Raw genomic sequence first — 25,865 nt, forward strand, 5'->3', positions numbered from 1 at the left:
CTTGGTCGAATTGCGGACCTGCTTCACCTTTCTCCGTCGTGGATATGATGAACTCTTTCTACCTAAACACTATTGCTTTATCTCAGGCTTGCACACGTATAACCAAGTTTCGTCACCAGTACTGATCCTCGACTTGAATGATAGGTCATCCACGGCACGCTGACGGAGTTCTTGGCAGATTTCAAAGAGGTGTTCGTTCTGCTCCAAGGTCAGCAACCTCGGAACAAACTTGGCAGCAGCATGACGCATGTTCAAATCACGTGTATGTGTATTCGTGATCCAAAATGCTGTTCGTAAGCCGAAGAAAAATTGTCCAACGAACTTATTCCTAAGCCGATTTGTTCTCGAACCGAGGGTTTCATGTGGTCGGCTGTATTACCTTATTTAACCCTTTAACCGCCATAAGGCATTAACGCTATGCCTACTGTTTTTATAAATTTGTGCCGTGTGGCACATACAGATGTCTCACACCTTTTGTTTCCGAAGATTATATACATGTAGTACGCAGAATCGGTCCAAATAAAATGAGGAAAATCAAATTACGTTTTGGCCCCAGGGATATAGTTTTTGCTAATACATTGCGGCAGTGAAAGGGTTAAGAGGAGTTTGTAGATATTACGAGGTTCAACTTCTATTTTTCGTTATTCATTTGATTTTTGTGAATGACTAGCAAAAATAAAAATAAAAAAATAATTAGAAGGCAACAGCTATCATACGAGTTCGGAGAACTAATCTGATCTTAACCAAACTTTGTATACCATACCTTGTAAAGTAGTCCTCCATTCCCATGATACGCACATACAATATTTTTCCGCTCAAACCCTTGGTTCCAGAGTAATTACTCATCAAAATTCGGGTTTGGAATTAGCCAAAAAAATTGTCTAAAATTTTTACTAATTGCTATTTAGAACCAGAATACAAGAAAAATATATTAAATATTGATTTTAGATTAACTGTTAAGTGAATGTAATGTGGACTTACAATGGAGAGATTTCAAAAATAAATGAGATGTGAATTTTCTCCACAGTACCTATTATTGGTTTATATTTTTATGATATTTAATTTATCCATACATATATAATTTATACGAGACACTTAATCTATAAGATGTTTATAAAATACTTTCAATAATGATGCATACCAGGGTATTTCCAAAAGGTTTTGACCTAGCGTTGAAATCAGTGCCGTATATTGGTTTGACGGCTTGGGCTACCACTAACCTTTATAACCTGTACATAACTGATACTTCTTCTTCTTCTTCTTCTTCTTCTTCTTATTATTATTATTATTATTATTATTATTATTATTATTATTATTATTATTATTATTATTATTATTATTATTAGAGTTTAGTTTCTACGTTATTATTCAGGCTTAAAAAAACAGAAAACCTTAGAGCATACTTTCCTTTTATTAAGTAGATAAATATGATTTGCTCTTTAGAAAAAACTTTTTTTTTTATCTTATTAGTTATTACGAAAAAGGATCGTACATTTCTACCTTCATGTGCTACGTGAAGTGTCCCTATATTTTGCTTTGGATAGGTGGGTAACTCTACGAATCAGAGTAAATGAAAGTTGTGCAAAAGAACGCTGAAATAGGTGATTAGCCAACGAAGAAGCCTCAGTTTGTAAGAGCCTTCGCAACGTAATGCAAATAAGTAACAGGTATGCCAACAGCCCACGAGCGCAAGATACTGTAAAACAAAATTTGTTTTGCGTTGACGCAAACCGTTAGGGAACAGGGCTCACGATGTCCGTGACAATTCCAAGCGACTTACAAAATGCACTGTCATTACTCGTATAACTTCCCTTTACCCTTCGCGCAAGCCCAAGAAACCGATTACTTTGTAGGAAGCTGGTGCTACCTGGCAGCCCGTTCGTAAGCTGCGGCGGGAGGTGGAGCGAAGAATGAGCTGATAACTACACGATTCTTGGTGAAAGAGAAGGTAGGTTTCCGCTGTGTTGCCAAGTCGAAGATCTCTTAAGAAGCGAAACAGACTCCGTGTAAAGAAACTAGCGGATATTTCTAAATTCATAAGGTTCTCACAAACTTGTATCATTGAAAGAAGATACTAAAGTATAAAATTTATCAATATAAATTAGTTTTTATTATAATACCTTTATTTCGTAATATTCTAGAGCTACCGCCTGTAGCACCGGGAGCCCATCAAATACGCCACTGGTTGAAATATAGCGCCACTTGTAATAATCCGTTCATGACATCTAGTGCCATCTATGGAAGAAATAATGTACCAACTTCAAGTGTCTAGCTGCTTCAGTTCGTTGAAGTCAGTCATTTGATCCGTTGCTGTGCGTTGAACTCGCATACTCCATGACAATGCTTCAATCTACACCACTGTAGTGCTAAATGTAGACTGTAGAATAAGTGTGCAATCTCCTCGAATCCACTGTCTTTTAGTGCAACGTGTGAAGTGGAACATTGTTATCTAGTGTGCAAGCTTAAATGGCCTAATCATTGCGAAATTAAAATGCCGCTAATTTTACAGTAATTATGTGATATCTTCAAATAGATGAAATATAATCGAAATGTGGAACAAGAGCGCGCTAGACAATATTATTTTGGATGATGTAGCGTTATCACAAGTCACCTAGTAGCTTTTCCGTTTGCAGCTGTTTAGAAACGCAAAATAAATGCCGATTTTCTAAATGGCTGGAAGTCAAACGCAGATAAGTGAGTAGTGCTAACGGTATCTCATGCAAAATAATATTGTCTAGGGAGCTCCTGTTCCACATTTCGATTATCGTTTATCTATTTGAAGATAACACATAATTACTGTAAAATTAGCGATATTTTAATTTTACCGTGAAGGTGCCTCTTAATGCACAGCGATTGATTCAAATGACCGCCTCCAACGAACTAAAGCAGCTTAGACAGTTGAAACTAATACATTATTTCTTTCATAGATGTTACTATGTGCCATGAACGGCTTGGTGTGATATTTTATTATTAGGCTGGAAAATTTTGGAAATACCTTCATATATATTTATTATTTATTTTTTTTCTTTCCATATGATTCTAAAACCAGTTGCAAGATGGATATTCTTTCTTGTGTCCATAGTGCATTTCAAGTACATCAAAACAGGTATGTGATTATCATTCTTTTTCACAGATGTTCACATACGTATAAACTACTACTAGTACATCCTTTATTTATTGCTTCTATATTTCAAATTAATAATTTTCAGTTACATTATTCAGTGGTATTTATTTATCTTACAGAATTATGTTCACGGATTTTTATAAAAGGACAAAAGGTAAAATTATTTATTATTTATGTCAGTCTTGATGCTGTAATATATCTTATAAATACGTTCATATTGTATTGTATTTCGTAAATTCAGTTCTCAGAAATTGTTTTATTATACACTAGCTGAAATACCCATTCTTTGCATAGAGGCTGTATTTGGAAGTCAACGCCTGTACGAGTATCACCATTCATCTCAGCGACCGCGAAAACTATAGATTTGACACAGTGGCGTAGCACACTTTTGCGGGCCCCCCCGCAAAGTATAGAGAAGGGGCCCTAGTTGTAAAGCCGATAGAAGTAAGATTGAAGTTTTACTTCTTTAAATCTTTATTCATCGCAAGACTTCGGGGCCCCCCCGCACTGCGGGGGTTGCGGGGGCAGCTGCTACGCCACTGATTTGACACTAATATGGGTAATTTGGGATTATTTTTTACAGGTCTTGGTATCTCCCGATGACCGCCCGCCCGCAGCCGAATGGGGTGAATTTTGAACTTAATGTGATCGGAGTTTCACCATTGATCGCAGCGACCTTTGACACTAATATTGGCCATTTTCTACTACTTTCACGTGTCCCGGTAAACGCCCCCCTGAGACTCTCCTGGTTCGAATTAAAAAAAAAAACTCTTTGTCTTGTTCTGGGGTCTGGACGAAAGTACCCGTGACCAAAATTTGGTAACTCTCAGTTCTCTCATCTGGTCCCCAGGATGCACACACACACAGACAGACAGACACACACACACACACACACACAATCAATCAAACTATTTTATTTATATTAAATTACTAACATTGTCTTATTTCGCAAAAGAGAGTGAAAGTTTTTCACTAAGTTGTGACATTTCATCAACTCCCTCTTGACTTATTTTAATCTCAACCAATACGAGCTACTCTTACACTTCCAAAGAAATATATGACATCTTTTTTTATCTAGCTTCCTCCGATATTATTTTTAAATAAAGTTTAGAGTGAATTCACTCCCCTTAACTACGAGTTCAACCCGAAGAAATAGAGATGTTTGAAACCCAGGCTCGATTTCCGTGGTAGTTCGTGCGGTTTGTATTCCTCGTTAAGCTATAGATCTACGTTTCATATAGACTCGGTGCCGAAATGACCGCAAAACTCTGAACCACTCAACCAACCGAAGAGATTGATTGTTAATGATAGTCCAGTGCAAGGAGCTGCCCTCTGGTCCGAAGAGTCCATGGTTCGATTCCATATTATGGGAGTTGTGGTGGATAATATCGGGTTCTCGTGTTTCCTTTCAAAATTTCATTTCACTAATTCATTCATAGTTACTCATTTTCATTAATAATCAACTATAGGGCAAAATTATGAAATGCAAAACTAGAAAATTCGAAGAGACAGAACGCAATGAGATGTCCCGAAAGTAGAGCACGTTATATTACATGAAAATCAAGCACCTTTTGAGAAAAGAAGTAATTAAAAAAAAAGAACTTTTTAAATGTTTGGTTAATTCATTCCCTTCTGCTTACTGATTTCAGTTCAAACAGATTATTGTACATTTATAGGTTGCTATTTTCATAGGTAGTATGCGTGCCTTTAGCGTAGGACTCTTGGGTTTCAATTTACAGTAGCAAATCTCATGTTAAGCCGCAGGTCTTTGTATCACATTGTATGAATGCTGAAAGGTACGCGCGAAAACAATAGATGTGCCGACCATGCATTGACACATTGCAGAGTGCTGCCACTTGCTTTGTTTCTGTGCTGTAAACAGTTGAAAAACAAATCGCGTTATTGTATCCCTGGCGTTATTGTAGCCAGTTACCTTATAATTAGCTGCCACAATATGAGATACATCAGTCAGAAAGATGAGTTAGCAATGAATCTTTATTGACTTCAGTTACCTAGGAGCAATGTTGCAAACGACAACTTTATTTCAGAAAAGATACTTTATAAAATGCCAACTACTTTTCACTGTTATTGTTTCTCTCTTAACAATAGTCCAATGCACATCAATAAACCGACTCTGAAGTTCAGCTCAATGTTTTTGTTTTTGCTTCTGAAAATACAGCTAACAAAAAATGCTCTCTTAGCCTTAAAATTAATTTTCAACATATACTGTATTATATTTCTATAGGCAATAATCAATAGTTTTTGATATTGAATGTGTAAAAGATCCCATTAAAGAAATATTCCTGTTCTCTGGATATTTACAATGCATGTATACCACAATTTTTCTTAACGCTGATGTTATGTTTAGCGTATTCATAATTATGGCAATTTTTTTATTTTTATACTTTAAGCACATTTCTTTGTTTTCTTTATTATAGGCACGCCAATCAATTCTGAAATAAAGGATGACATCACTACGACATTACCAACGGATTCAAATTCAACCATAGCTTCACCAACACCGGAAACAACTTTGTCAGTTAATGAATCAGATTCAAATCCACACTTTTCATTACCGCCATTGTCTACTTTGCAATTGGCTATTAACAATGAATCACATCCTCTGTTAATTGGACAACCTACAACGGAACCTGTACTCTCTTCGCAACCGATCACTAATTCTGTTACACATCAGCAGTTTATACCTGAACCAGTACCTTCTTTGCCACCAAAAACTAGCTTTATACCACATCCTAGCCCGATTCAACCATCTACGCCGGGATTTTTACCTTCTTTACAACCGACACTTAGCAATGTACAGCGACCAAACCCACCTCAGCGGCGTATATTGATTAGGCGTCCTCAGCCAGCATCATTGTCGGTTTCTGTACCTGAGTCGCTTCCTATATCACGACCTGCACTACCGCCACATCAGACAGTGTCACCGCATTCACGCCCAATTCAACGTCCCATACTGCAGCCAGGAATTCATCCCACTTCAGGCCTCATAAATAGTAAGTGCATTTTATCAAATTAGAGTATCATTAGGCCGTGTGCTTTCAACTGGTTTCAGCTGTGTAAGTGTGTGAAAGTGTTACCGCCTCTCTATTAGCACAAACATATTTTGTGTGTGTGAAGAATATTGCAAATTGAGCGAGTGGTAAATAAGCAATACAAAGAGTTGGGAAATCACTTTTAAAACTTTAGCTTAGTTAATTGACTTATCTTATGTTAATATAGAGATAAGATACATTATACAGTAAACCTTTTCAATTAAGCGTAAATTTTATTTGAATGTAAACAAAGATAAGGAATTAAAGATTCTTCTGGAATACATTTTTTTTTTAGGAAACAAGCATTTTTTTTAAAGAAAAAAACATAATTATACTCACAATCTTAGAGGAAACATAAAGTGAATCTTCACTTGTAGTTTTAAATTTTACGTTTTTAAATCATTAACAAAACATTTTGCACTTGCATTAATCAACTCAAAGCGCGGAAAGAAATTTTCACTGGTAAAAATCAATTCAAAACATGAAAAGAAATTTTAAAATGATAATGATAATAAGCCATGAAGCATAAAAGTAATCAATAAAAACATGCACGTAAAATTTACAGAAGTAATAACCAATAAAAACATGGGCAGAAATTTTATACTGATAATCAATACAAAAAGTTGGGAAGAAATCTCACATTGGTATTAGATACTGTAAAAAATATTGAAAATTTTGTGTACGAAATGGCGTTTGTGCCAACCGCTCCAGTGGATCATCTCAAATGTCATTTGATAGCTGACAGTCTAAGCTTATGGATGCGCAAGAAGTGTTGAAATTCTTGTAACAGACGTAAGGTTGAAGTTGAGGGAACCTTCCGCAAAATTATTCTACATTATATAATTTTAGAGTAATGCCACAGTGGCTCAGTGCCATAGCTCTTATCTCTGGTGCGTGGAGTCTGTGGTTCGATTCCCGGCCAGGTGAGTTTGTGGTGGACAACATCATGTCCGTGAGTTTTCTCGGGTACCCGTTTTCTCGCACTTTCTCATTCCATGAATTCTTCCATCATCATTCGCTTGGCTTTATCGTCGTCTCCTTAGGCTAACAGGGTATAATTATGGGACGTTTAAGTCCAAAGCTTAATTTCATTTCAATTTTGAATTTTTCTCCATGCCTAACGAACTCTTCCATTCGTTGGCCATCATTCTTCCGTAATGCCTACATTTCAGTCCTCGACGGCATATCTTTAGTAAGAGACTGCCTACGAGAGAAAAGTTAAGGCTGTCTCATCTGGAGAAAGAGAAAAAAAAGCTGTCCAAAGAATGATGTATCCTCTCGGAAAGTGTCAGTTTCCATTTTAAGTGCTTTATTTTGTCACGAAAATTCTGTCTCAACTCGTCCTGTCATTAACTCTGTCTTTGGTTCCGGCGTAAGAGCGTCGAAAGTATTAGAGTAGTGCAGATTCTCACTTTAAGTGTAGATCTTGTCCTATATAACCTACATGCTTACAAAGGACATACATATTTATCATTCCATACGTACAATAGTCTCTAAACGAAACATTCAATGAGATTTTCGTTGTTTATTTTTCTTTTCTCTTTCTTTTTGTAAGTGTTAAATTACAGTCTCAGAAAAGATGTCTATCTTCTACCTAAATGCTTCTTTCGACTTTTTTAACTCCTTATGTTTATTTGCTGTTTACAAAGTAAGTAACTGTGGTCGACAACATTGTGCCCGTGGGTTTTCTCAGAGTACTCTCTCGTTTTCTTCCCCATTTTCATTGCACCGATCTTCCTTAGTTTATAGAGCTTAAACGTGGGACGTTAAACTAAAAGATTTCGTTTTCATCTAATTCATTTTTTAAAAATAAATTGTGGTTTTCAAACATACAATTAGCATTTAGTGAACATCTATTTAATACGTTGATATAAGTTTGTGAAAAAAGCAGCGATTTTGCACATTGTTTTTACTATGTGCTGTAAACTTACGTCTTATTGCTTCTTATTTCTACAGGCTATCCAAGCTTAGAAAGCAGTAGCTATAATGAATCGTCAATTCTTCGTAAGTAATTTTAAAGTAATAATTAATTTAGCATCAAACTTGAAACATATATTTGAGTGTAACGCTAACAAAGAGATTTTGATTTTAACTACTTTACGTATTAAGAAACAAACTGAGCAATTCTAGATATTACTTATAGGGCGAAAATGATTGTAGCACCATTTCAAGTTACAAAGTTAACAACTGAAGCGCTTAGAGGACAAAGGTGTTGCGCAACAAATTGCAATTTTCGCTAAAATTGACTTTCACAACTATGTCTGTTAATATACATCTTTCATCGTTTCCAAATCTCTTCACTGGGACGTGGCCTTACTAAATGATGCGTTATGTAGTATGAGTAACGTATAATACGTGCACGAACCGTCACAGTTCAACGTTTCGAAACATGTAACATAACACCTCCATCCTTTAAGCGCTACAACGTTCAATAGTAATGAGGAATACAAGTAGAACTGTTTTTCTATAAATGTTGAATATCTGAACTATCTTTAATTTTTAGACCATTGACTTATATGCGGAAGTATCTTTATCATCAATAATATTATCTATTTACAGACCGCATCTCAAAAAATGACCGACAAAAAAAAAAAAAAAAAAAAAAAAAAAAAAACTGATACAACAAGAAATTTATTATGAGTTATATACATACACATATCTTGAATATTTATTGACATAACCATCACGAACCTCCAAACATTTCTACTAGCATGGCCCAAACTTCCATATACCTTCTGTGTAAAAGTCTGTCACCTGAGAATGGAGCCAATCCAGAATTGACATCTTGAGCACTTCATTGTCGTTGAAACGTTTCGATATAAGCCACTTTTTCAGGTGAATTAATAGAAAGAAATCGCTGGGGACTCTAAAGGTGATGAATAGTTCACATCAAAATCACTGAATTATCTTAACAGTACGAGCACCTATGTGTGGGCAGGCGTTGTCATGAATCGTAAATATTCCGGAGCATATGGTTCATTTTCCCCGATTTTGGATGGCACATTGCAGATTATTCAGCGTTTAGTAATATACATCCGCTGTAATATTACTTTCCGGTTCCAAGAATACCACAACAACCACTCTTTTAGTCCAGAAACCTGTTGCAATGATTTTGTGAACCGATGGTGTTTTTTAAAATTACTTTGCTTTAGGAGAACCAGTTTGCCGCCATTGCATTAATTGCTGCTTCGACTTCCCAATGGCGTACGATACACTATCCAGGTTTCATTCCACGTCACTATGTGAGAAAAGAGGCCATCTCCATCCTGTCTCCAGTGGTCCAAAATAATGACTTGCAGCTGTCATTCTTTGCTGTTTGTGAGAGTCTCTCAGCATTTCTGGCACCCACCTCGCACACTCTTTGTGGTAACCCAGCTTGTCACTCACAATTCGATGCACTCTTTTTGCAGACGTTTCTGGAAACTCTTTGTGAATTGGTGAAGGAATCACACTTTCTTGTTAACGTCTTACACCAGAATGTCCGTATGAACACTAGCTCTTCTGCTACGCTTGTCGTCATGAATATTTGAACGCCCTTCTCTAAACTTTGTACTACCCTGACGTCTGCATAACTCATAACTGCCGGTCGGTAAATAGCACATAATTCCGATGGATTTCAGCTGCATTGTGTTCTTTGGCGTTCAGAAGTCGTATGACAGATCTCACTTTACATTTGGCGGGATTTTGTATTACAGCAGCCACAGGCCTGCAACCAGAGGGGGCCTGACTTTCCCTAAACTTTTCGTCGCCCCTCCAGACCTCAATACAAAATGCTATTATTAATACAAAAAAAAAGTACTTATAAGATAATTTTTTAATGACTTGCCCCACCCCTAACATACCCATGCCCCCCAAACCTCTGTAGCTGGTTTTGGGCCTGGACAGTCATTTCACTTTAGTGCTGCCTGCACACACACACACACACAACTCTAATCGGACGATTATATCACTGTTGCAGGTACGGAATAATAGGCCAACCCATATAGTACGGAATGGTAGTACTTAAACTAAACCTAAATTAAACTTTTTGTGCTACTTAAATTAAACGTGATTAATACTATTAAAATTAAATATAACAAAAATTTAATTATTACGAATCAAGATTAAAAATCATACAATGTTACTAGAATTTTACGAAAGGAAACGTCCAAAGATGAGATACATTTCAATCTTGTAGGTCGCATTGAGGTAAACAAAATTCTGAGATAATGGACGTGAGTGTAAATCCTTACGCATAGCTTTAGAGAAAATGGAGAGAAACTAATTATATTATGAGCCTAAGAATTGAAGCATTCTAGAATGTAATATAATATAAAACGGGATAATTTTATCAGGGTTAGCAACCATGCTTATAACACTAAGGAGCACGAAATAAGCCACAATATGAATGGCGGTTTTTATCAGGGAGATGGAAGAATTTGGTAACTAAGAGGGGAGAAAAATGCTATAAGAAATAACTTTAATTTTATTCTAAATAAGTTTACAAAGAAAAGCAACAGGGATTTTTAGCGGTTACTGGTACGGCTCTTCGACAGTTGTTCTTTCAGAAAAAATGTTCCGGGGGGGGCACACGTAGTGTTCCGGGAGGCACTTCTGATACTATATTATTTATTATTATATTATAGGCGTATTATTTTGGTTTCGTCCGGGGAACACTCTCAGAGCTCCGGAGGCAGTGTTCCCCCCTTCCCAATAACGTGTCTGGAAGAAACACTGCTCTTTGATATGTTAAAACTAATTTTCCTTATTACAATTGGGTAAAAATTATAATTTTAGTACTAAGTTCTACATTTTCAAGTCTAAGGACGTAATGCCAATCTTTCACCCGCCTAATTATTGTCTATTCAAATGTCATGTTGTCTGTCAATAAATAATTACTTAAACAACTAACTAATGGAATCGTAATAGTTTAGTACATAAATTAAATTACGTATTTTAATTTACAATATTTCAGAGCTCTTCAAAGCTTTCATCAGCAACGAACTCGAATACAAATTTCAGGAATATTTGAGATCAAAAACTGTTGGTAAGTTCTTCAGAATATTTTATAAATCACCTAAATACTGTATTGTTATGTGTTATGTAATAACATTCTTGATTTCTAATTAATAGTAATATTTTGGCACTATTGTATGTACGGTTGGATCGGAAAACTTGCTAATCTCACTTGATATTAAAGAGTAATTGCTTGATGTAAAGATGACAAAACGAAATATCGTTACACTGCAAGTTCTGGAGAATTTTGGTTATTTCTGTTGAGAAAATTGATCACCAAGAAGTTTATTGTAAAGCAGGGGTGCCCACAAGGGAGGGCTATGACGCAAACTGCGTCGTTGAAATATTTTGGGGGGGTTAAAAATCTTTATAAATATGTTTGAGAGGGTGTCAAAATTAATCGAAAAGATTTTTTTTTCAAAGAAGAACACCTACGGATAGGCAATTGAGGGGGGGTGCGTCATGGACATGAGGGGGGTGGGCACCACTGTGTAAAGGAACCAATTTATCATTGTTGTGACTGATCACTACGTATGTTAATTGATTTTAATTTCCATAGAACTTGTACCTACGTTGTAAGAGCTTATTGTTGTAAGCTAGGCTAATCCTCAACTCAGTTTTATCATTGGTACGCTATCGTCATATTATTTACATATTTTTATTTCGCCTTTTTTTAATTTTGCGTATGATCGTACCAGTTTATTTCAATAATTTTAGTTTCAGACTTTTATGTTATTTTTGCTCTTAGATGTTTATTTTCTTTAGGCGATCCCAGCAAAGAGAGTTGAACGAATCTAGTAATTTTCTTTTTAAAAAAGTAAGGTAAAGCAGAAGTCTTTTTGTTTAAATATGCTACAATCTTAGAAACTAATAAAAACAGAAGATAAAAGACAATAAACACCAACCAATAAGTAGTTGAGTGCATACTAACTTAAATCTAGCATCAGGCCCGTTGCCAGCCCAAAAATTTAGGGGGGCCCGGTAGAAGTTAGGGGGGCCCGACCCAATCATATTATACTTCATCACCATATTATAGTTCATTTGCAAGCCTACCGTGAAATTTTATGGGGGCCAGCCAAAGTTTAGGGGGGCCCGGCCCCCTTGCCCCCCGTGGATACGGGCCTGTCTAGCATTTTAGATTGTAGCCTTCTCAAGTATCTAGCAATTTCATTACAAATGTTTGCAAATAAACCGATTGTACCAGGTGACTTTTTTTTTTTTTTTTTTTTTTTTTTTTTTTAACAAAAATGCAGATTTTATAAAATAATTTTCGAATGTTCGTAGCTCAAGCCTTAACAGGTCTAGGGACATGGAAGAAGCGGGACATGCAGAATGGAATAAATATTTGGAAAATATATAACTTTATGAACATCAAGCCAACCATTGCGACAGGGGTTTGGGTACAAAACCTCGCGGCCAAAACCTCGCGGACCAAAACCTCGCCTGGCCAAAACCTCGCGGCCCTAAATATCGCCAGGCCGAAACCTCGCCTGGCCAAAACCTCGCCGCCCGAAACCTCGCGGGACAAAATCTCGCCGGGCCAAAACCCCGCCTGGCCAAAACCTCGCCGCCCAAAACGTCGCGGGCCAAAATCTCGCGGGGCCAAAACCTCGCCTGGCCAAAACCTCGCCACCGAAAACCTCGCGGGCCAAAATCTCGCTGGGCCGAAACCTCGCGCCCCAAAATATCGCCATACCCAAAATCTCGCCTGACCAAAATGTAAATGTTCCAACAGATGATAAGGATGACGGTATAAAAGACGCTGTTTCAGAAGAAGTATCACGGGTATTTGACCAAGTCCCGCGATACCATATGAAAATTATATTTCTGTATTAGAGGATTTCAATGTGAAGGTAGGGCGACAGGATGTTTTTAAACTGGTTATAGGGAAAGAAAGTCTGCATAAGGAAAGTAATGACAACTAACGAGGTTAGTTTCGTGAACTTTGGAACATTCAAAAGCTTAAAATTTTAACAAAAATCTAATAATATTTATGAAAATATGAAACAATATATGAGTTTTTACGACGTCCCTTGATTATGTCCTATAGGTTAAAGGAGACTTAGATGGCCAGGATGAAGGAAATAATCGAATAAAGAAAGTGGGAGGAAACGGGAATAACCCGAGAAAGCCCACGCACACGATGTTTTGTATCTTATTATTACTATTATTATTATTATTATTATTATTATTATTATTATTATTATTATTATTATTATTATTATTATTATTATTATTATTATTTGTAATGTGGAATTGCATATTAGGAAACACATTGGGTAAATTTTAAAGAAAAGTTTCATTCGGTGCGAGGTTTTGGCACGGCGAGATTTTGTCCCGCGAGGTTTTGGGCGGCGAGGTTTTGGCCACGCGAGGTTTTGGCCCGGCGAGATTTTGCCCCGCGAGGTTTTGGGCGGCGAGGTTTTGGCCCGGCGAGATTTTGTCCCGCGAGGTTTTGGCCGGTGAGATTTTGGGCGGCGATGTTTCGGCCGCGAGATTTTGTCCGTATACCGCGACGGGGGCAAGCAAAATTAAAAATTCTCACATCTATATATAGATAGCGATATCTGTGAACAAAAAAACTTTAGATCCAAATTGAAAGTGACTATGTTTGTGACTGTTAGTCTCTTGAACCACCGGAGCGATCTCGGTCAAATTTTTGACGTAGATGCAGTTCTGGCCTGGCAGTGTTTTTAGTTATTCACTTTGACGGTAGAACTTAGGAGAGGGGAGGAGGGTGAATTATAAAAAAATAAATAAAACTTAGTAACTCTTGAACGAAACCACCAATTTCGATCAAATTTTCAACATAGATGATGTTCGGGCCTGGGATGGATTTTTGCATTTCACTTTGACGGAACAACGTAGAGTTTACGGAGGAGGGGGAGACATACGAAAGTCAGTAAATATAAAAATGAAAGTGACCTTGTTCGTGAGTTAATAACTCTTGAACCACCCGATCGATCTCAATCAAATTTTCCACATAGATGAAGTTCGGACCTGGGAAGTGTTTTATTATTTCATTTTGATGGTATAACTTAGGGAGGCAGAGAGGAGGAGGGCAAATATATGAAAATGAATAAAACTTAATAACTCTTGAACCACCCGACCGATCTCGATCAAATTTTCAACATAGATGACGTCCGAGCCTGGAAAGTATTTTTTTTTATATATATATATATTTTCACTTTGACGGTAGAATCTAGGGAAGGGGAGGGAAAATGGAGATTAATATATAAAAATAAATAGAACTTAACTCTTGAACAACCCAACTAATCTCAATCAAATTTTCAAGATACATGGTGAGGGGAGAGGGATATATAAAAATTACCGAAAATGACTAATATCAAAGAGCGCTTTAGTAATAGTAAAAATGAAACATATTACTATTTTTCCTTAATTTAACGTAGCGAAATCGGGATGCGTCTTAGATTCGAGAACTCTTAAATTCGAGTAATTATGGAGAAGTTCTTAATTAAAAATTTTATTAACGTGTTATTAAAACTACTTTGCTAGACATAAAATATTTTAAATTTTGTATCATATTCAATCATTCAGACAACAGTAATGTCCTGCGCTAGAGCGGGATGTGCAGGTGTGCTAGTTTCTATGAATAAAAATTGATAAAATTGTGCCCCCCCCCCCTCTGTGCCTGGAGAATTACGTATATGATGCACATAAAATGTATCATATATAAATATATTCCTTGGGATGTTCCAAGAAGCTTATAATTGTACTATGTTCATGTGATTCGCACAGTTCGGCTGCAGTTCCCAACTACAATATGGTGGCTCCGGGCTAATACCTAGAAAGATGCATAGCTTCAATCACTTATGTCCACAGCTCATTCTTTAATTAGCCTAGAGTCAAGTTAAGCTAACAATATGCAGTTCTAAAGCGAAATGGGTCTGATAATGAGATACTTAATAGACAGTCGGTAACATTGGAATTCCTTACCTGAAAGTGTTAACAAATAGATACTTGTTAAAGAAAATACTAAATACCTTACATACTGGCCTCTTATTTAGAACCAAAATACAGGAGCACTTACTTTGGCTCCTATGTTTTGTTTTATCTTATAATACTATACTAGTTTCTCTTTACCGACCATTGGAGCTCCGGGTAATAAATGACTTAGTTTATGCAGAAAGGAGTTCAGTCATCAAACTGGCGAAATTGAGTTAACATCGAATTTTTGTTCCTATTGGGTACACCTATCTATAAAGAGCTTCAGTTTCATTGGTTTAACAGTTTATAAACAGATGTCAACTTCGATTATTCTACTCAGCATGGGCTTGAGTTAGTGACTGAAGCCCTTTCTGCATGGAGGATTATATTTGTTTTATATGTTAATTACAATAGCTATTGATTTCGTCCCGTTGGGTTGGTAGACCTGCAATATCTTGAACCTTGCAAACAAACGTCTTAACACGGTTTTGTGTTAAAAAGAGCAAAATATAATATAATTTAAAATTACATGGATACAGGGCTTCCTCTATAATTTACATGTGCTTCAGTCAACAGCGAAAACCATTTTATTTTACCATGGCATTGAGCAAAAAAATGGTTTTCCTATACAGCATTCGATTAATAAAATGTTTATCTCCACGGAAAAAGAAAATAGTTCATCTTGATTTTATAGTTTCAAAACTGCAATGTTTTTTCTTATTTTTCTCAAAACTAAGTTTGTTTGACTGAAGCCCTTTCTGCATTAACTGATTCAAATAAGGTCAGTTATACGCGGAATCAGCTAATGATATTATGGACAGTGTTGATAATACGCTGACACGAAAAGTCCCCAAACGAGTGACGAAATCATTCCAATTTGGGTTAAAATGTTGATAACAAACTTGTGCCCGTAATACTTTCGACGCAATTAACAATCAAATACTTACATCATGTTATCTGCAAAAATAAATAAATAAATACTGTTCAATCCAGTTACGAAACTACTCATAACTTAAAAACCTAGATAAGAAATGAAGGCTGGTCAAAGGGAGCATTCATTATTAGTCATCTGTTTTATAAATTCGACAATATATCACATAACATCTCAGATGAAGGAAATAATACGTTGCCGAAACTATAACTATAACAAGAGTTGGTTAAATAAAGTTTGGTTAAATGTTATATTTATTTAAGATGTTTAAAAATGCACAAGAATTAAAAGTCCACAAACGAAACAAACTTTTCACTTACTTGACTTCAAGCTTCTACAGTTTATCTGTTTCTATTATAGTTGAAATATTTGTGTTTCTCATTGGAAATTGTGCATATTAAACGACTTTGAAGACTGGAGCTGTTATCCGTTAGAGGATAAAAGATGGATGAAATGTGGAGGGAAGCCTCCCTGTATAGTTGTCTAACTCACAATCGGTTGCGCTGATTAAAGCAAACGAAAATAAACATGTATCAAAACTGATTCTAATTAATAGTCCTTGATTACAGAAGGATAACTCATTCATAGTTCAAAAGTTTCTGGATTTGAAAAAAGTCGGCAAATTGTCACTAGAAAAATTATCAAAAATGCCAGTCAAGAACTGATAATTTGCTTTCTTGAAAGCCGAATCTCCTAGATTTAGTGAGTTTTCCTCCGGATTGGTAACACTGGGCATGGATCTTGACTTGTGGGGCCCAGCAACTTGCCGTTCAAAGGGATCACATTTGAAGATTAAATTATCTTATCCCATATGATACGATACACACCTTTAAGAAATTCTCTTAAATGAAACGAAAATATGTTAAAGCCATTGCAGCGTAATGTCTTCTATTAGGGATTCCAAGAAAAGTTTCAAGTCACGGCGCTGGTTGAAAACACGCCGTAAAGTCATGTTTTCGGGCAGCAAGTATATTTTTTATATTGAAAGAGCTGGGTCTCATTAGGAATAACCTTTGATGTATTGCCTCTTGGGCAGCTCTAGCTGTTAACAATTCAGTATTAAGGACAAGTCATGATGTGTTCAGTAAATATTGTATTTATTTATTTGCTTTTCCAGATTATGGAAATGACTCACCAAACACCAGGCCTTATCAGCAAGATGCAGTATATCCTGACTATTATGGTAAGCTGCAGTAGAAATATTCTTGCAATTTTGTGTTCATATATGAAAATTACATTTCAGAAACATTTTCCAGAGACGTTTTTTCTCGAGAAACTATATTGAGATGCTTTTCTTTTTTTTCAATTCGTTTTGTTATGAGATCAAGCAGAGCCAACAAAACAAAACTAATTAATTTAACTGGAATTGACAATATATTGTAATATACTACACTAAATAGTAAAATGTGCACAGTATACGTAAGTACACAGTATATTCCGGTTAGGTAAGTACACAGTATATTCCGGTTGCAAACGTTGGTACTGAACAGACAGAAACAAAAATCTGCTCCAAATCTTAACCAACAACTTGTTTCCTCGTATTTAGCACCACATGACTTGTAGATGTTTCCAAAATATAAAAAAAAAATTTAAAAAATTGAAGAAAAGTTTAAAATGACAATTTATTCAGTACAAATTTGAGATTTCTTTGTTCCATACTTTCCTCGGTACTTCAATCTTCTAGTAACTCTCAGCTATTTTTTCTTTTTATATTTCTTCGCCCATCTTTACAAATATTTGACTAAATAATATCTGGAAATAGTTCAAAGTTACGAAAAGATACGTTCATGTAGGCAATGTGCATGGAAAGTTGTAGTGTCACAAAATATTTTTGATGGAGTAAATTTTTTTTCATAGAAAAGAACTATAGGAAATCTTATCTATATTACTAATGTTTACTAATGGATATTACTAATGGAGCACAAGGTGGATCATTTACTCTGAAACACCTTTCTAACTTTTCAGCTAAAAGGAACAAAATTACAAGGGATAAAAATTTGTGTTTTCAAAAGGTTTTATATGGAAAGACTGTTTAGATAATAATCACAGTCACATACATAGTTTCTAATGGAGAAAAATAGGATAATGTCGTTTCCTTCGATTTGGTATATCAAACCGTTTCAGAGATATGAAAAACATACGTAGACATTGCTATACTTTTCAAGGTGACTTATTGGTGAAAAATTCTATAAATGGTTGATACTGTATTTTATTTGTTTGATATTGTAGCAACAGTTTTTGGTAGTTGGTCAAACATCAAACAAATTCAACAGGTTTTTGCAATTACATAATCTTAAGCAGTGTTGCAAATACTAATGTTTGTCATATTTATGCAACAGTTTAAGATGTCAAATTCTTGTAATTACATTGTGATAATTATGTCTGTCGAAAACTACTTACGAGATTCGATGTGATATTTATCTAATCATATTTTTGATATAAGACCTTTTGAAAACACAATTTCTATTCCTTGTAAATTTTCTCCTATTTAATCATAATATTGTCTGCTGAAAACATAATTTCTGTTTTTTGTAATTTTTCCTATTAAATTCATAACATGTTGAAAACATAATTTCTGTTCCTTCTAATTTATAATCCTATTTATTCAAATTATATCTCACGGGATTATAGTATACGGCACTAAGGTACGTTAGATGTTCAGATGCACTGTCGTCTCACAAGCATTGTTATTATTGTGCGGACTCCTAAATTTGGGTATTTGTGGTACTATAGCATCCTTAACTCATAACACTGGATAATAAATATAAATTTGTGAGTTTTCATTTAATATTGGATCTGAAATACATAATAATCTGATACAGTGCCATTTGATAAAAAAGACAACTCTATATTCAGGATGCTTAAAAATGTAGAAGGTAGTCAAGAAACTGAGTAATATAAGGCCAAGTGAAAGTGATGGATCCGGTTTCAAAAATTTATTCTGTCAAATTTAATCAACATATGTTAATGTAAGACATGTGCTAAGAAAGGTAACCTGTCGAAGTTTTCTCCAAACATATCACAAGTATTTTATGTGATGATCTCGTGTAACACGTCACACATCAAGCTGGTAGTCTATTTTCTGCCAAATATTTTGTAGCATATTACTGCCAATATCTGTAATTCGTTTCATGCTCTCTGCTGACTCTAAGCAAGTGGAAACACTATATGGAAATTAAACTTTGAAAGTAAGCCTTTCGAAATGCATGTCTCAGAATAACATGTGTTTAAGTAGATTTTACAGAATGAATTTTGAAATCCTGTCCATCATTTTGATTTGTCCTGTACTGTAAGTTTCAAACACTTTTTTTTTTTTTTTAATTTAAAGATTTACATTTCCAGGAACAGATATAAAATAAATGTATTTGTTTGTTGCCTTTCACTAATGTAAAATCTCCTCCTTCTCAGATTACGGAAACGAAGAGTCGGAACTAGAAACTCCCCGATTAATATGTACTGACGAGGAGAATGGAACAGGTAAGAAATATTATTTTTAAAAAAAATATTGTATTTGCCTTCAAATCCACACAGAGGTTTCGAAAATACTCGTCCACTCGTTGGACATCGGTAACGCAATGAAACAAGTCACCACATTACAATGAAATAGTATGTTAACTTTTAAAAGTAGTGTATTTTTTATCTCATTATTAAGAAATTCTGTAACACTACTTGTCCTGTTAAGGAAACTGGCTAATTGTTTGTGTCTAATTGAAACACCTTGTAATCTAAATATTGTTATAATAATGGATACTTAAGTGTCTTCGCTAGGAATAAGCCGCCTTCGAAGATACCATCCTTGGGGTCACTTTCATCGTGACGCCATGGAAGGATATATTTTAAAATAGTTGTATTAGATTCAGAATTCGACAATTAGTACAAAAACCGTTATTAGAAATTTATCCAGCCGTGGGCACTTATTATTAGAAGCAAGATCATTAGTTCTTCATCTACCTGTACAATCATAATCTAAACTACCCTAAGACCTAATTTCGCATTTATAGATGAAAAATTCTTTTTACGCAGTCTTTGCATTTAAAGATGAATAGTATTTATAAGTTGATTTTCATACAAGCAATAATAATGATATTTATTATGTATTATGTTAAGAACAAAGCCTATGAAGCATAACTTTCTCAGCATAGTAGTAATGATTTATTATATACCTAGAAGTTTTTTTCTCGGAGTCTGTTATGGATTAATTATATTGTAAAAATAATTTTAATTTCTATCTTCTCCTCTTTCTCCTCTAGAAGTTCCGTGTGAGTATGAAGCTGATTTCTCTTATTATCCACCTCCTGCTCCTGTTAGTGCATTTGGTATTCCAACTCGTGGCTTTCGAATAGGAGGCGGTGGACGTAAGTCTTTACACACTAATAACAATAAACTAACACATTATAGAGCTTAACCTTCCACTTGGAATGAGACCTTTGCATTCTATATGTGTTCCTGGTACTCAATTTAAAATGTTTGAAATGTATGTATCTTGAGTACTTCAATTGTATAGAAACTCAAAAGTTTTACATTCAAAACTTCTTTGAGAAATGAAACCAAGATGTTAATGTATATTTATTATTCTACATACTGTGCTCTCCTGAATTAATTTCGTTTTAATCTTTATATATATATGGGCCATAATAACACCTAGACTTTTAATAGCTTTACTCATACCTTCAATGTCAATTTTGTAGGCTGCACAAATTTGCACTTACATGGCTGCAGACCTAACTAAGGCTATAACAATCTTGCTAGTTCCTCGATTGCAAGTTTGTTTCAGGCTTGACAACAATACATACTAAGATAAGAATAGAATTAAAATTATTTTAACTGTACACACCTGTCAAGCATGACTTGAAGTTTACACTTGACAAAGCTGTACACAGAGAGAATCTCTAAGGCAAAGTCTACCACACAAGCATTCTTACACAGCCTTATTCTTATATCTAGGCTAAGCATACACGAGTTTATGCGTCAAAGCTATCTGGACTCGAACCATGATTTAAAATTTACACTTGACAAAGCCAAACACAGAGAGGATTTCTAAGGTTAAATCTATCAAGAAAAGTTAAAGGTAATCTTACACTTACTATAGTTATGCTTGCTTACTGGGGTACTTTATATAAATTACGAACACATTGAGGAGTTGTCAGTGTATACTTGATTGATTGACACTGTTTCTATTACCTTATTTAGAATGTCTCAAGAGCGTAACTTGAAGTTTGTTTCTTTTTGAATAAAAGGAGTGAATGGAGTAATTGATTTTGGCATTTATCCTCACTAAAATTACGACGTGCTCGACATTTAATAGTACACACTAGAAATACATTTAATAGAAATACAGAAGTTAAAATATTCTTTGTGGAAAGTTTCGAAACAATGTAATGGAAATAAATGGATAGTAAGGTGCAACATTAAACAAGAAATTTCAAATTGCTATGCTGTAAAACTACAAAACTCAAGATGTACCACTTCGTTTGTTCTCCGACAACTCAAGTCTCATTAGTGATTATATATTGTGTTGGAACCACATTTAAGAACGCACAGTAAGTCGGATCAGAGTCAAAGTCAGTACGCAAGAAAAAGCTCGTAATAGTAATACCTCTTAACCACATGGCCCGTGAGACTTTCCGAACATATCCTAAGGGATGTATAATGTAGAAAAAGCATACGTAACTCACGATAATAGCATATATAACCATTGCGAGACACACCAACAACACTTCGTGTAGGTATACGATCATACATACGTTGAACGTCTGATGTATAGTTTGTGGTAGATATAAACGTAGCTGGTCTTTGTCGGAACTCTGCTGGAGATCACTAGACAATACACTATACGAAGGTGAAGGTTCTTAGTAAAGCTTATATTCAGATACTACTTGACCAGAGTACAGCACTCTGAGTCATCCTGTTGGTATGGAGATATATATTGTCCTACTTCTGGATGACGTCAAGTAAAATGTCCAGGATAAGATCGGAGCACACGATTGAAGGGGTCGCGTATGTATGAACTAGTCATGCTCTCCTGAGTTCAGACGAGAAGCAAGAATATTGTCGAGTCTACAGTTTATTGCTCACAATACTATAATACGTGTATTACGAATGCAGACTCAGCCTGTATTTTCCCACTCATCCCAATTTCTACGGACAAGCACACGATTGTCACCATCTGAGGTAAAAACTACTCTACCTTCTACAGTATTATTACCCATGCCAGTGCAGACTCTCTCAACTACTTAACGTAAAAGCTACGAAAACGTGTTTAAGCATCCTGCGACAGGAACGCGGGAATACGTGAGATATCCTTCCAAGAATTGATTGTCTAGTGCTTGTGCGCTGATATAAAGAGCAGTGGTGCTTTCTATTGTACAGAGACTCGTCTTCCTGTCAAAGAAATTTGGAACCATCTTTCTGCCCACGCGCTTCTCTGTGCGTTGCGAGGCATCTGGGGACATGTCTGCTGTGGAAACCTTTTACCTTCCATCACCGATAGACCACCGACACGTCTCCAGTCATACTATGCACAATTCTACGACATGATCACACGGCCTTTCATAGCTCCACTATCAAACCACAGCTTAAAATACCAAATGACGTTGGGAAAATGTTAAATGAAGATATGTTAATATGGAAATGTTCTTTACAAGACAAACTTAACACTTTTGATAATATCGCATCCAAGATATAGTTCTTCTGACTCATCCTACATGTTTATGCCTTTAACTCAGATGAATTTGTAATGACTGGAATTAAAGCTAATAAATAGTTCCACATAGCGGAAAATAACGCACCCATTTTTACCTTTTTATTTTTTCTTTTTATGTTAAGATGGATGAGTCACAAATGATACATCTGTTTTATTTGCAGAGGAATTTTCTCTGACGCCATTTAGCGTAACCGCAGGAGGAATCTCAATCTATGTTAAACAAGGAAGGTATAATCCGTTGAAAAAAGATCCCAGGTTTGGAATAGGCATTCAGCTATTTATAAGAATATAATGTATGTATTGAATACAGGACATGCAATGACACTTCACAATCCTCACTTGCTATGTTTTTTTTTTTTCTGGTGGTAAGCAACAAAACGCAGAAGCGGTACCTTTATTTCTTTGGAGGTTGTTTAAAAATAATAGAGTTCTTGTAGTATTTTTTCTTCTTGTACTTATATAATGAATTTCTCATTTAAATCGATTTAAAGAGTGGAAACAAAGTATCTTATTTGCATATAAGAGATAGTAGATTAATAGATGACAACACCTTCTAATTTCGTCCACTTGTTTAAGTTCTGACGCGTCTTTGCAGCCAATCAAAACGTGCTGAATAACATGTAGCTTGATGGCGAATACCACCACCTGATTTTTTTTTTAAAACGGTAGTCGCTTGTGACAATCCTCGGTGAGTTAAATAAGTTTCTTTCGTATGTAACAGATAAAATTACAATGTCAAACAAATCAGTTCCATTGCTTTTGATTAAAAAAATGTCTGAATACTTTTACTCAAGGATGTCATAAGATAGAGGATCTGCCCATACGTATCTTCATCATATGAAGTCAATGAAGCCAAAAAACAACCGAACATCGTCTGAGCTGACACGTCTGATTAACTACTCTCCTTTCTGCCATGATTGTTGGCTCGAAACATTGTGATATTAGTGGCGCGGAGTGGACAGAGTAGGTGTGGCGAAGCTATGACGTATTGCTTCACGATTTTGTTGTTTGGGCAGATCCTCTATTTTATAACATCCTTGCTTTTTCTTCTCTTTTCCAGGTTTTGGAATTCCCAAAATTCCGAAGTGGTTCTCGTCTAGTAAGACGCCTGTGAAAACGAATAGCAGTAAGCAATCCTTTTGTTTAATTATTTCAGATAATTTTGTGTACAGTTTGTCGTCGACTTACAACTCACTTCGGTTCTGACTGCTCGACCGATTCGATTTAGGCCGTAAATTGACCGCGTAAATTGACCGATGATAAAGCCTACTATAGAGTACAGCAGGGTGCAAATTACCGGACAATCCCCCCCTCAATTACATTTTGATGCCTTCAAATAAATCCACTGAAATATCCTTGCCAAGATGCTAGTTTTCCTCTTCCCAAGCCATATTTAGTGATAAAAGCTTTGAGTATATTGTTAAATTCCACATTTTTTAAAATTAATTTACGTAGGTCTAATTTTAATCTGTAGCTATATTCTGAAATGAAATATGTAAACTGTTCACTTTTGGTCTCTTCTAATTTTATACTCATAGCCAAGCCAACATACAAATTTTTCCCTCTATTTTCACCGTTGCCAAGTTTAAGTATTTTACTATGCCTATAGTTGTGACTTGCAACCGTATCCTCATACCTTTCAATTCTTCATCGGATGTGAATTTGAATATACTAACTACGTATAACAAAGTCATGTATTTATTTGCAAACCTGCTTACCTGTTGTAGACAAGTGGTATGCACTTAACGTGAAGCTGTCGAGGTATGGTGTAATAAAAATGAAACGTAAAATGAAACGTATACGATAAAACGTATTAACTACAATAACTAAAATAGCAAAAGAGAATTTCGTTTTTGTAGCTAAGTTGATTAATTTAATAAATGTCTGGTTTATCATTAATCGCAGAAAATCACATGTGTCTGTGTCTGTTTTTAAATTATCCCATTTTCAGAGCTCTGTTGAAAATAATTTTATTCCACACGCCATTTAATAGATTTCCAAACCATGCTATGCAGAAGTCTCGGAAGGCTTATAGGACGGCTTTATCCGTCCATCTGTAGACAGAGTAAAAACGGGAAGAGATATCGAGATGTGATTTCTCGCAATTGATTCAGTGTCCCAAGAAGAGGTTTAATCTCATTCGTTAACTTTTCGTTCAAACGAGAAGTGCTTGAGATAAGGCATTTCCTGTTTCAACATTTAACGTCCTAGCAACAAAAGATTTTCTGCAAATATTTCAGGATATTAAAAGAATACACCATCACAAGCCGAAAATCTCTACCAAAACCGGAACCGGTTGAAATTTACTACAACTTCCGGCTTAAATGCTGATTTCCATACAGAAAAACTTTTAAGAGATATCAAGACGCAGCTTCTCGTTTCGCTTTTACAACTAATCCTCTATTTGTGGCCCCGCCTAACGATGTCGCCTTTGGTGCGAGCAGTCCCGGGTTCGATTTCCGGTGAGGGCACTAGGTCGCAAAATGTAAAAAGCTTTTTCAGGCCAGTCATCCTGAATGAGATTTTCCTGGGTTTTCCTTATTCACACCTGGCAAATGCCGGAGTGGTACCTCATTTATGGGTCCCAGGTCGCTTCCTTCCTTCCCTTTCCCTTTCGATAGTGTGGGACGCCGAGGGACGTCATCCCTGAAACGTGACGGGCTAAATGGCCATAGATGCCGAAAGCCCAGAAATCTAAATCAATACTGATTTTCGTAGATTCCCAAGAGTAGGTTCTGTCTCCTCACTTACCCAACTATTAAATTCAGAACTGGTTCCAATTAATGATTTGTAGCTTCAGTCTTTATTGCCATAGAACAAAAATAGTAGGACATAGAGTAATGGCTTTTTAATATGGATTCAGTGTCTATAAAACACGCTCTATCTTTGATCTTATTAATCTATTGAACTAGTAGTTATATATGCACTAGTACTTTAAGTTTGAGTATTGAATTACCATAATTCGGAAGTCTACCGTAGTTTCTCATAGTGAAACGAAACTCATTTATAATAATAATAACAAAAACCACCTAACCTAAGCTATACAACGGTCTTAAGTGCGAGTGGTCGGTTACGTCGGTCTAAGTGAACGATAAGCTGTTGATCTTGCAT

The 25,865-nt window shown here is 35.7% G+C and overlaps 1 protein-coding gene across 1 annotated transcript in view; it reads left to right on the forward strand.

Moving 5' to 3' along the window:
- Positions 1-6,863: 6,863 nt before the first annotated feature.
- The window catches only part of LOC145691798 (uncharacterized), a 39,309-nt gene continuing 20,307 nt past the window's right edge, over positions 6,864-25,865 (forward strand). Inside the window, exons 1-7 of the mRNA XM_081767112.1 lie at positions 6,864-6,921; positions 8,134-8,181; positions 11,132-11,203; positions 17,169-17,234; positions 19,460-19,528; positions 20,302-20,406; positions 23,815-23,880. Coding sequence (XP_081623238.1) covers positions 6,864-6,921; positions 8,134-8,181; positions 11,132-11,203; positions 17,169-17,234; positions 19,460-19,528; positions 20,302-20,406; positions 23,815-23,880 — 484 coding nt within the window. The remainder of the gene's footprint in view (positions 6,922-8,133; positions 8,182-11,131; positions 11,204-17,168; positions 17,235-19,459; positions 19,529-20,301; positions 20,407-23,814; positions 23,881-25,865) is intronic.

Source organism: Thermobia domestica, chromosome 8 (assembly GCF_964235325.1).
Source record: "Thermobia domestica chromosome 8, izTheDome1.hap1.1, whole genome shotgun sequence".
Classification (NCBI taxonomy): Eukaryota; Metazoa; Arthropoda; class Insecta; order Zygentoma; family Lepismatidae; genus Thermobia; species Thermobia domestica.